The sequence below is a fragment of the Ceratosolen solmsi genome, unplaced genomic scaffold, assembly GCF_000503995.2.
Source record: "Ceratosolen solmsi marchali unplaced genomic scaffold, CerSol_1.0 scaffold10, whole genome shotgun sequence".
NCBI classification, from domain to species: Eukaryota; Metazoa; Arthropoda; class Insecta; order Hymenoptera; family Agaonidae; genus Ceratosolen; species Ceratosolen solmsi.
Genome location: NW_011948412.1, coordinates 15,436,567 through 15,451,015, shown reverse-complemented (window position 1 = coordinate 15,451,015; position 14,449 = coordinate 15,436,567). Strand labels below are relative to the sequence as shown.

Genomic DNA, 14,449 nt, shown 5'->3' with positions numbered 1-14,449 from the left:
TATCTCTAGGCGCTCTACGATGCCAATTTACTCTTCACTTTGACTTAAATTATTTATTTTATATTTCATAAAAATCAGTATCGTTTGGCCTCTCATATTTTCTTCATTTAGCCATTTAAATGGAGATTACATATTAATATTAATTCATCATCATAAAAATTTACCACGTTCATGAGTTGCTTATAATGCTAATATGCTACCTTGATAAAGCGTAATCAGAATTCTTTTATGATTGATGCACTTAACATGAACAAATATCTGATGAAAAACTATTAATTTTACTAAAAATGAATTTAGTAATGTTTCTATCATTTAATAATTAATTTGTCATAATGAACTAATCTTATGATTACTCAATTATTATTCAACTATAAAAAATTAATATTCTATTTTTTGTTTTGTAATATATTTACTTATGATTTCTGTAATATATTTTTGTTTTTTAAATTATGTTAAAATTTATTTGAATAGCATGGGTTAAAAAGAGAAAAGGTGAATTAATTAAGAGTTGTGTACTGTCCAAAAATCATTCCTCTATGATGTCGTATATGTCTTTTTATATTTTTAAATATTCAATTTCTATTTAAATAATGTATATTTATATAAATAACATTAAAGATGTTTGGTATCTTCTGTGTTTATTCTTGAAATGCAATACTCCTTTATATTGAAATGTTATTTATCTACTAAATATAAACTAAAAATACACTTCTACTAATTATTTGAAAGATTAATACTGAAATTATTTACTATAAATTGTTAGTTATATAATTTATTAATTGTAATTATACTCTGACTCTCTTATACTAATTTTGAACATCGTTTATAAAGAATATATATAATTTTAATGGATACGCTACTCGTTGTATCCTCAAAAGCTAATATATATTGCCTCTAATAAATTTTACAATATATTATAAGCTCGAAATCTTTAAAATAAAAGTAACATTTAAATTTTTACATTTTAATGAATTATAAGTACAATTTGTCAATTGCATAAAAAACTAATTGGTTATTCAAATATTTTAAATTGATTTTGTTTACTATCCAAATATTGTATTAAAAGCAAAATTAAAATATTGCAATATTAATAAAAAAAATATGGTGGTGTGAAATATGCATCTATTAAAACCAATATTTATTAAAACATACTTATTATATATTATCACAGATTAAAAGAATATAAAAATAAATTAATGAAAATTTTAAATAAACTTTCTTACATATAAAATATTTATATACATATATATATAAAAATATGTATATACATATATACATATAATACTTATTTTATCCAGTATTTTCATTAATATTTTAAAACTTATTATAATAACTGTTTATAATTATTATATGTTTAAATTGTATTTTATAATTATCAAAAAATAAATAAATATCAACGAATAAGTTTAACAACTAAATCTTACACGATACGAATTTAAAAAAAATGATATTGAAAATACTTTAAATTATTTTTGAAGAACCTATTTGCAAAAAATAAATCTTTGTATACAAAATGTTTGTTTTTATTTTTCATTAATGAATTCCAATTCATCTCGATGCGAGGCTATTGTTACTCCAATATAGTGACAATAAAGGAGTATTATTTTTTTCACTACTATAGTTATCAATTATTTAATCTGTAATATTACATAAGGACATTTTAAAAATACAGCAAGATTCGTCGATGTTATAAGAAATTCACTAGAAACAGGTACTCCCTGGTTTAGATATTAAAAAAAATTTTACTTATAATAGTATTTTTACTCTTCCTTTATGTTGCATTACAAGTACGGTTACCAACGCACAGAAATTAAAACAATAATAACTATGTAAAGAACTATAAAGATACAGTAAGATACCTAAACATGCAAAAGGCACACTTTCCTCGGTTGCAAGCTTCTATATGAAGTCTGTTTTGGCTTTAATTAAATTTTCTTTTATAAATAATTTGGTACTTATAAAAACAATTTTATTAACAACATTCTTTTATTTTTACTATGGATGAATCAAACGTGAAGCGTAAGTCGGCTTAGGCAAATAAAAAATACGAATTTCCTACGATGAATCCTAACGTTGGTAAAAGAAAGCAGAGAGACTAAAATTTCATCTGCGGATGCATTACCGAGAATGAAAAAGACACGAGCAAAAGGAGATTAAGCCGCTGATGAACGAGGCAACCTTATTGTTATTATCATATTATTACTCTAGATTACTATCAGTTACTTTTCATTATGAAATTTTCTTATTAACTTTATTAACAATTACTGTCTTTGTGCATATTTTGAAGAATAAATTTCAAATTTGAGTTAACTATTCATAAAATTGATTAAAAGATCTTCCTAAAATTCAATTTAAATTGAACTATTAATACTTTTTAAATTTAATACATATTTAGTATTATATATTATTTTTATTTGTATGCATGAATGTAGAAACTTAATAAAAAATTCGTTTCATCTTTTCATTAGTAAAAATTTTGATGTAATGAATAATGGTATAAACAAGAAATGACTGTGTTATTCATCTTCTTGACGGTGCTATTTAGAATACTATTAATGTACGTGTAAATACGCGGATATTATAAAAAGAATCGTTTTATTTGTTCAAAAACACTTGCACACACTCTCACACACACACATATTTATATAAATGCACAAATGCACTGAATCCTTTTGACCAAAAAAGGAATGATAATGAAAACCAAAAAAGGAATTCAGTTTGCACTTTTTAATGAAGATAAAAACTATATTTTTGTAAGGAATTTGATTTGAAATGATATTACAAGAATATTTGTATGATTGCTATTTGTTTTTCTACTTACAACTTTTTAAAATAAGAATATACTGTTTTATTGTGAGAAATTCTATTTGTAAAGAACTCTTAATAACTTAATCATTTTGGCAGTCCTACAGTCCTTTTATTTCTTTTTATTTCTTATTTCCTTTTATTTCTTATATCTTTGATTATCAACTTAGGTTCTCTTATCCAGCCACGATATTCACACTAGTTTTTATTGAGTATTATTATTATTATTAAATAAGTATGTAAGAAGTAATGATTAGATATATTTCATATAAATAAATGATTTATTTCTGCATTTTATTTAAGAGTGAATCAATTACAATTTATATCATTTAAAGTTAATACAACATCATTATTATTTAGCTTTCTAATTATCTATTTACGAATTTCCATAAAGATAGATTAAAAAGTGAAGGAAAATCATTTACATTACCGTTGTACACTGTAAATTCTCTTTTAATTTAGATAATTGTTAGATGTGATTCAAATCATTTATCATCCCAAAATGTCTTAATTCAGTGTGTTGATAAGTATTTGGTGAGATTAACTATTGGAATTTCAAAATCAGTATATATTAATTATTTGGTGCTTTCATTATTTTAAAGGTTATATTAAATGATTATATAAAGAAAATTTTATTATTCTTTAGGAAAAATATATTTCTTATTCATATTGTTCTTTGCTGAAATGCATTTAAAAAAATAATATTTCATTACATACATATATATTACAATAATCAAGTTAATAAATTAGTATATTGTTAGAGTAAATATTATATAATAGAGTGAATCAAATATTTAAAAAAACCTTGATGTTGTTGAAACTGAGCTTGAAATATATGTAAATTAGTAAAAAAATGATATTATAGATATAAATCATAAAATTCTAAAGGAATCTTTTTTAAATATATCAGTTAGAAGAGCCAATAATTTAAATATAATCCTCGACCATTTTTTTCTCCATTTACAAGCTTAACAATTATTCATCCGAGACTTGGTATCATTTTGATATCATTCTTCAACCTAATATTACTTAAGTGTATGCGATACCATTCCATTAAAAAGCTTGAGTGAATTGCAAGATTTCTTTTTAAAAGTCCATTTCAAAATATTGTCCCTTATAACCGTAATACAACTCTTTCTCTTTTCCGATTGTAATCGGTAATTAAAGATACGATGCAAGTGAATTACAATGATTATTCTATATTTTCGACCTGTTGTTCTAACTTTGCTTACTTATGTCTAGCGATTGCGAAAAGACGATCTCATGCAATCATCTGTAAATTCTATATCTCGGCCAGAAACCAGACGAGCGAAGATGAAACTCGAAAAAGAGAGGGGTAATACCCTCAAGAGCGAGAGGATGCGTACGCTGATTTTTCAAGGCTAACCAGTGCGCCCCTTGTATTTGCATTGCGTTTTAGAACGTCCCTTTGTTCGATGAAGGCGCCGCCTTTTTACCTTCTATTCTTTTTTTCTGATCACACCGTTCTTTGGTGATCTTCCTTCGCTCATTTCTTACTCCATTTCACCTTTCCCATTCCTCTTCGACGCGTATTTTTACAGGAACGTGAGAGCTCTGTTTTACCGACCTCTGCATGGGAATCTGAGACTGGATTTTGTAGATATATCGTTCGAGCTCCTTTGCATATTCGTTGTGTGCTCGGATATTCACGAAATTCAATTACTCGTATAAAGTCTGTAAGCGTTTTATGTTGAAATGGAAATTCACATGAGATAGTAGTAATGAAATAAGAGATTAACTTTACTGTCATTCTTTGCATTTAGAGCATAATATGATAAATAATTTTTTCTCAGATATATTCTTGTGGTTCAATAATTAAAATGTCAATTTTTGAAATTTTTTAGAAAAGCAATGAAAAATAACGGCAATCTGAATAAGTATTCTATAAGTATTTCCTATTACAACCAAAATTTTTTTAAATTGTTTTTCTTATAATAGTTCGTAATACATAAACACCTATCTTCATTTATACATATATTATGTATTTTTTATTGAGTGAACAATATTTCTAATGAATCATTTAATAAAATAACTAATAATATAATAAACTAATAATTATAATATAAATAACTTTTAATTGTGCAACACTGGAAAACTTAATAAAATTACAATGATATTATGCTTATATATATATATGTTTGAATTATTCAAAGAAGATAATTTCAAACTGTATAGGATGGACATTAATTCAAACTATTTGGCTCTAGTTACACTTTTTAATTTAGCTGCGATACGTTTGTTGTCTTTTACTATATACAATACTATATCGATTATACTGATTATGTACAACTTATTATAAATTAATATTTAATTACTCTCAAACACATTGCTCAACTGTACTTAAAATATATTCATAAATATTCAGTTGAATTATCTTCAGTAATATATATCAATATTTATCGAAACAAATTAAAATTTGTTTATAACTATTGCAGTTAAGCTGTACGCTTTATCATGTATCTTACATTCTATTATATTCCCTTGACACAAAAAATATATACATCATAACTCATAACTTACTGTCATAGTTGTATTACTAGAATACAATATTTTTATTTTATTAAATTAATTATAATTAATAAAATATTAAATTCTGTGTATAAAAAATATTAAAATGAATTAAAATATTCATTAATTAGTTAAATTAGTTAAAGAAATTTATTAAAGCTTTCCTTAAAAGATTTATTGTAGCACAAAACAATGAAATTATAATAAAAAAATCCTGCTATTAGATTATTAAATATTTATGACAATTACATATTATAATAAAATAACAAAATCAACTGATTTATATTTTTAAATAACAAAAATTAATAAAGCTAATATACTAAGATTTACGATTATTTTATTTAAACAAATTAATATAGAAATTACAACACAAATCCCCTTATAAAAAGTGTTTGTTTAATTAATAAGATATGTCTATATTTATTTATTAAAATTTCAAAAAACTATGACCTTCAATAAATATAAAGTAATTATTTAATAATAGAATAAAATAATACATAGAAAATAAAATATAAAAGTACTTAAAAATTATATTAACTACGGTTTTCAATGTTTTAAACAAAAAAAGTTTTCATCCAATTAAAATAAATTACTTAATTACCTTAAAATTTGTATGCAAAATTCCTGATAATCACGTACAGTGAACATCTTAATTTACAGTTGTACTATTTTTTATGAATAAGGCTATTTATTATAAATAAAATTATACAGTTCGGTGGATCAATAGCAATTAAAAAAAAAAGTGTCAACAAATTATCTGGAAAGGTAAATACATTAATAAATAAAATCGTAGATGTTAACCATGATGATAAAAATAGTGATTTAAATCGATAAAACGGTTGCGATTTTATAAATACGAGGTAGAAAGAAAAATTATCAGTTAGAAATATATAGTATTAATTGTCTTGACAATTAATAAAAATCATAAATACAAATGAATCTTTCGACCGAAATAATATAATGGGCAATTTATTATAACAAAGGAATCAAACATTATACCGTTGTTCACAAATATGATTCATAAGGTGGAATGAATATTTATATTATAATAAATAGTTAGATAGTATCTTTGTGCTTTACGATAGATAAATTGCTAATATTTTTAAGGTGAGAATACAAAGGTGATTCAGTAATACTCAAGCTTTGATTCTAAGCATAAGAGAATGTTGTATTTGTATTATTTTATAAGTTTAAATATTTTTTTCATAAACGCTAATGAAGATATTTGGATGAATATTTTAGTTGATCACATTTATCAAATTCATCCTTATCAGATTACAATTTTTAGAAATACTTCAGTAACTACATCTATTGAAGAAGATCGTATTATTAAAAAAATGGTAGTATTCTCACCAATAGTTATTGTTGACGTATCAAATATACAAGAAATTATCAATAGTTCAATTGTAAAAATGCCAACATTTGATTATCCTAGAAAAACGACAATATACATTGTATTTTTATCGAAGTTGCTATACAGTGAAAGTATTCATTTATGACAACTTCAAACTTTATTAGACTTTTTAGTCAGCATATCTCCAAGAACTATACGTCCAAGATGTTTATTACTTTATTTGAAGAGTAATTCTATTACCCAAAGTTGGTTACAATTGATTTTACGTCATGCTTGGTTCATGAAGTTTTTAGATTTTTCTATTATACGATTAGATTCACAATACAATCACCAATTAAGCATGATTATGAACAGTTATAATCCTTTTCTATCAACTTTTGACAGCGAAATTTATACATCGAAAACGAAATTATTTCCTGATAAACTTGTCGATATGAAGGGATACGTATTAAAAATTCCTTTTATATATCTACCACCGTTTATGACAGTTAATATCCTTAACCAAAGCTTTATTTTTGATGGATCGGGAATAAAATTGTTACGCAGTTTTGGAGAAGTTATTAATTACACGACTAAAGTGATAATAACTGAAAAAATACCTAAAGGAGAAGTATCGTTGAAATATTTAATTCACGAAAGTTCCATTATACTTAAAGATAAAATACAAAAGATAATCAAAAGCTTACGAGATAATAAATTTGATATGTCACCAGTTCCATTTTATCCGACGGCTAATATGTTAGATGAGGAAAATGTTGAAAAAAGTATACCTTTTATTTTTGACAATTTCGGTATTCTGGTTTCAGTGACAGCAATGATTGAAATCGATACTTCATTCGCTGCATTTTGCAATTATATGATCAATATGTGCATTGTATTAATGTTTATCCTCGTGAGTTATTGGCTTAAATTACCAAAAGAGAGTTTTGGTTATTTGGCATTGATCGGAGTTTTTCTAGGACAATCGACACAGACACCGAGGAAATCTAGCGACAGAATAATATTTTTCTGCATCGTGTTTCTGTCGATCACACATTTCTCAAATATTTTTGCAAAAATTACAGAAACACATGTAAAAACTTACGAATTACCACTATCGACCGCTGAAGAAGTTGAAAAATCCAAAATGTTTCCTCAGATCAATGAAGGTTTCTTTGCAAATTATTTTAAAGATTCAGATGATCAATTTCGAAACCTCAAATTAAAGTTGCAGATTGTGAAAGGTAATAAAAACTGCTTCCAATCACTCCAAGAGAACACAAAAATTCTTTGCTTCACAAGTAAATCCAAAGCACAGGATATTATGAAGGTAAAAGAGAAATCTAATGGATGTCCATTATTACGATTTAGTGAATTTGAATTTTTTAGTGTAAGAAGTAGTATGTATTTTGAACGAGGATCTCCATATGTTGAAAAATTTAATTGGTTTGCGCAGCGCTTTCTAGATTCTGGCATTTTTGAACTTTGGGAGCACAATCATAAAGAAAAAACTGTGTGCTTTGAGGATAAAATAAATCATTTAAATACGGATAAACATAACTATATAATGCAGCAATCGATATCTATATTGATTTTTGGATATATATTTTCAGTTTTAATTTTTTTCTTTGAATTTATTTTAAGTTCGAAAGGCAACAATAAGAATAATGTAATATATTGAAATTGTATCGATTGATACGTATGTGTAGTGAATATAATAATAAAAATTGGATCATAATTCTAATGGATTTTGAATTAGCTTTGTTTTATATTTTATTAGATTTGACGAAAATTATAAAACTTTTCGGTTAACATTACATTATAAAATTTATAGATGACAACTGTATTTTATGCTTGTAATTTTCTGCTTGAAAATACGTAATATGTTAATTAATATAAATTATAATCAGGATAAAATTCCTTTATTTACAATAGTATGAAACAATGTCATACTTTTGGAAAATAAATATTTATATAAATAGTCAATTTTAATGGTAAATAATTTTTTATTATTCTTCAGTTTCTCTTATACTGGAACAATAAAACTGTAGAATTTTAAATATTAATTTTTCGGTTCCTTTACGAAATGAATAAGTTAATTCTATTAATAATGTTGATATGTTTATAAATAGTGAAAGTATTAGAATAACATTTGTAATATTTTTTGTAAAAGTACCCAACACATTGATTTCGTTTTATTTCATGCTTTAATAGAAAAAAATTGACCGAGTCTCGAATTCTTTGAATTTATTTTTTGCGTTTAATGTCCATAATGATTACTTCTATTTCAAGTATAATTTTTTATTTTTTATTTTACTAATATTAAAGTGAATTGTTTTTTATAAAAATTTCATAATTGTTTTTTGAAAATTGTGTGTATATAAAAATATTTCAACTATTAATATTAAAGCTTGATGCTTTACTTTGTTCATTAGTTAATTATATTATACTTCATTCGGTGCAGATTTTTATTTCTGTTCTAATATGACTATTAATTACCTTTCTTCTTCTTGCTATGATCATTGTAATAAGATGATACGAAATACAATCCCTTTAATTGTGTTATTAGCAAAAGTTTTATTTTTATAATTTACAATATATATAGAGAGTATTTAAATAGCTTTAATTTCTTTAATTATTTTTTTTAATTATTTATCTTATTTGTTTTCGGTAGAAAAAGTAGGTTATATTCATATTTCATTTTATATCATAAATAATTTATCTGAATGTGCCTGGCATTTATAGTATATTCATATTGTGTAATATACTAATTTTAGTTGTCACTTAATGATCAATATACTTCAGAGTGAAATAATAATTTATCATCGTTATAATTATATTTTGCCTCTCTTTATTAACATTGGTATTAATTGTAAATTTTAAGTATTAAAAATTACAGTATAATTAAAAATATTGTTACAATTTAATAAATATAAATTGTTAATTAAAAACTTACTAGCGTAATGCCATAGTAATGTAATTGGGTCAAATTGCTTAAATATTGATATCATAATCGAATAAATAAAGTAAAACTCGCTATCTACTAAAATTAACTTGGTGTGTAGAAAATGAATAAAAACAGTTCAATCGAGTTTACGTATAATAGTGAAAAGCTTTGTTATCATAACTGTTGAAATTTTCTTTTTCTTTAGTTAATTATACAATATATATTAATAAATAGGAATATTAAAAAATATTCTGGTATTTGCATTAAAAAAGAAAATTAGTTACACTAATAAATAGAATAATAAAATATTGTTGGCACATATTGACATCCTGTAAATACATATATAAGGTGTTTCATATCGAATAGATTCACAAGAGTTCACAATATAGAAAACTTGCATAAAGTATTGGAGTATATTTTTAAGTATCTTCAACAAATATTGTACACAAATATTATTTGAATGATTCGTTTAAACAAAATTTTAAACTATTTATTTCTCGAAAAATTTATAAAATGTACTTATTAATGGAAGTAGGATTACTATATAACGCAATTCATGAGTATTTGATATAGCATCTTAGGAATACTATTAGTTTTATCGATAAAATGGATCTCTTCATTTTCCGAAGGAGCAGAATATCGAAGGGCGGCCTTGGCCGTTACAAGACCGGAATTCAGTGCGTGACGAGCAACGCATCATTAACATCGCCGAACGACGTTTATGTCGCGAAATGAAGAGGCGTGAGGGGAGTGGTAAAGGAGCGTTGGGCTCGACGAGTTTAAATTAGTTGGCATTTTTCAAGGAGACTTCGTACTTATTTCTTCTCTTTTATCTTCGTTTTGAAACTGTGCTCGGTGTACTGAAAACTTGTATGTTGGCTGCAACATCATTTTTCTTGATACTTTGTGGACCGCTTTTTAAATCCTTTGTTGTTGATGTATCGTTGAATCTTTTTTTATCTAATAAAGTGGAGTCAATGAGATTTAAAATTTCTCTTTTAATACATTAGGAAACAATATAATATGCTGACAATTGCAGTTTGGTTAGTGTATATTTTTACATTATAATACTGCTTACATAAAACTATTCATATGATCAATTATATAAAAAAAAAAATAATTAAAAGCCACACACATGCTATATATATATATATATATATATATATATATATATATAGCATGTGAGTGGCTTTTAATTTAATATATATATATATATATATATATACACGGTAATATTAATGATCATTACTTATCTATAATAGACATTTTAAATAAATTTTTGAAATCTACAATAGTTTTATGAAATTTTTGTCAAAATCTTATTTTATTAATATGTTTAATTTTACCATCTTAAAATTATAGTATATATCTAAAAATATTTATTTTTATAAATATAATAGGTGCGTATTGAAGATGTAGCGATTGATCTCCAAAAGAAACTAGAAGATTTAACTAAACAAGATAGACGATAAACAAAAAAAGTTAAATAATCAACCGGAAGGTTTCAATTGCAATTTTGAGAATTTACTAACATGGAACTTGTAAACTCTACCTGTTCATCAATGAATATACAAAATATAAAATTGCCATTGAATTTCTAATGAAAAATTCCAAAACAATTTTAAAATAAATTCTATTCAATCAATACTCGAAAAAAATATTTCATTGGGAGTACGATTATTATCATTTCGTGGAAAGTCCTTAATAATGATGTCAAGGAATAGTTATTTTTTAATGACATATTTTTAATTGTTTATATGAATATATATACAGCTTTGACAACATTTTTTCTTCTAAAAAATAAACAATTTATATATTGGACGAGGAATGCACTTTGGATTAATCATCTTTTCTAAGACTCAATATTTCAGAATAATGTCTTGTAATATATTATTTTTCACTTCATTCAATTACTTACTTAATTTTATTTTCAAATGCCCGTACGAAAATTTATTTCTTAATAAATATATGATATTTTGTAGTCAATGCGTGTATGTGTATGCACGCGCGTTTGTGTTTGTAAACGTGGGGAATGACTAAGTTGATGCTACAAAACAATACTATAATATTTAAATCAATACTACCAATTAATTTTTTTCCAAAAAGAATATAAAAGGCTATTGTTGAACAACTCCACGTTCGAAACAATTAAATAACGTTCATTTGTTTATTAAAATTTTGGAAGTATAATTATTTCGGAATAGTTATTTTTTAAAGCAACATACGTCAACAATTAAAATTGTCTGATAGAAATCTCGCGAAAAGTGTTCATTTCTAAAAAGAAACGGAAAATGCTAACTGTTTACAGTAAAAATATCACGAGTAGGCCATGAAATCTAAGCACGTAATACGACTCTTGTTCCTATTGTTTCGCTATTTCATATATTTACTCCATGAAATGAAAAGAAAGGTCTCGGACGCTGTATTCTACTCTACACAGTATCACCGCATACGATCGCTTAATGACTTTTGTATTGTGTAACCTTTTCCAACAGTACCGAATACTACCTTTAGATAATTATGCGATATTTATCCCGCATGTTAGTGCTTTAACTTACTCTTAAAGAAAGCTATTCCACCATACGTACCGATATGTTTGTATTGCAAATTATTTATACATTCTAATGTTGTATTTTACGTGTATTATTATTATTTGTTTTATTCAAAAATTAATATTTTGTTAATTTGTTTACTTTAAAGGACTCTTGCGTTATTTTTTTTTAATATTAGAACATTAAGTATTTTTATTTGAACTTACATTACGATAATACTTGAAAATAAATTTGATATTTACTGCATATTTGATTTCTTATTGATAATATTATTTTAATCTTTCGCTGAAATAATTATACTAACTATTTATAATAGTCCTAATGCTTCGAAATATCCTTATTAATATGAAATATTCTTAACGTAAATGCGCATTCACATATTTCCCGATGAAGTTTTTCATATATATTAAGCGATCTCCCTTTAAGTCGTAAAACTTATGATATTTTTTCATCTGATATAGTCCAATAATTATGGTAACAAAAAGGAAATCAGACACTGGGAGTATATGTAAATACCTAGTCGATTGCCATTGTTCTTGTTTTTCGAATATCTGATAAATTTAGTACGTTAGAATTTCGATTTTTGTCTTTAATCGTTATTACATGAATCGTGACTATTGTCGATCGATGTTAATTTAACATTCCATTATATGTTTTTCCTTCGACTTTTGAAGTTGCAAAAAATCCGTGTGGTATGAATGTACTTGGTTGTCATTGCCTTAACATCAGTTGCTATCTACTTTTTCAGTGCCCTTGGTTGCTGGCACTTGCATTACTTTCCACTAGATCGGATACTTTAACATTGTACACTGGTTTCTTTTAATCTATTTGCTTGATCTCTTTATTCAGATTTAACAACTTCATTTCTTGACATACTGAATCGCTTATTCTTTAAGATTTTTAATTGGATTGAAATTATTATTTTTCTTATAAACAATATTTATTAAAGTCATCTATTATTAAATTATTTTGTTAATTTATTAGTTTGGCTTTGATTCTGTTTAGAAACTGCATAGTTAGGCCAAGTACTAATATTTGATATAAGAAGAATTATAATGTTAAGTTTCAAATTATAAATAATATATACTTATTAGACTTCTTTATGAATTTTAATAATGATCTGTTATAGCTGTATATAATTTACAAAAGCAAAGTATATTTATTTTTTAGTACAATATGATTTAAATATTTTAGTACATTTGTTTCGTATTTGTTGATTAAGACATCAAATCGAATCAGTAATTCTTCTAAAGTTAAATTATAAATAAGTTAAGTTATCATTAAGTAAGTAACTGAAGCTTGAAAAAATTATTATAAAGTAAAATAATAAATAAATAATTGTTAATACTATATATATAGTTGAAGATGCTTATAATTCGAATAATAAAAATTCAATTAAGCATTACATATACATAAGTCCTTGAGTAAAACATCGCTTTTATATTGAATCCTGAATTTCACACTTTTGAATCTTACATTCACTTCGGTATTCTGTAATGTAAATTTAAATTTTCGAACTAAAAAACATTCGAAGAATCTTTTTCTCGAAAATGAATCTGTGATCTATTCCTTAGTGGATAGATTCCCGTTTATTCTTTACATATAAAAAGTAGATTACTTCCTTATACATTAATGTATACTAATTTTTATTTTAAAGTATCTAACATTTTATTACTGCCTAAAAATATTGAAGTACTACAATAGTATTATATCGCTTGTTAAAAGATTGTATTAATAAAATTTCTACTTTCTACATTATAAAGATATGAAAACAATGAAATATGATGTACACTAACATTTGTCTTACTGACATGTGAATCATGGATCTTAAATTTTTAAATATATTTTAACTCTATCTTTATTTTAACTATTTTTATTTTTATTTTATTTTCTTAATTTGGCGCGTGGAATATTTTACTAGAAATGTCAGGCATTGCTGGATGTCGAAAAACTATGGTATCAATTAAAGTTATATATGATTAATGTTATATATTAGTGTTATATAGGGCATACGTTAGGCATATACAGTATAGGAAAATGGAATAATCTAATTTTTGATCATTGTAATTTTTGAATTGGTATACTCAATATTTGGATGGTTTTAAAATTTGTGCAGATATATTTTTATGATTGAATGATAAAAATTGGAAATATTTAATGGTTCATCTTTCACACAACATGTCGTGTCATATTTTTAAAGTTTATATCTTACGTAACTGGAATCAAAACGTGTAATATATAACAAATCATTTTAATGTACTCATCAAATTGTTCATTTAAAAC

At 24.5% G+C, this 14,449-nt stretch overlaps 1 protein-coding gene across 1 annotated transcript in view; it reads left to right on the top strand.

Moving 5' to 3' along the window:
- Positions 1-7,391: 7,391 nt before the first annotated feature.
- The window catches only part of Cad99C (cadherin 99C), a 70,015-nt gene continuing 62,957 nt past the window's right edge, over positions 7,392-14,449 (top strand). The window contains 2 exon segments of the mRNA XM_011503386.1: positions 7,392-7,452; positions 7,753-7,997. Of these exon segments, the coding sequence (XP_011501688.1) occupies positions 7,392-7,452; positions 7,753-7,997 (306 nt within the window).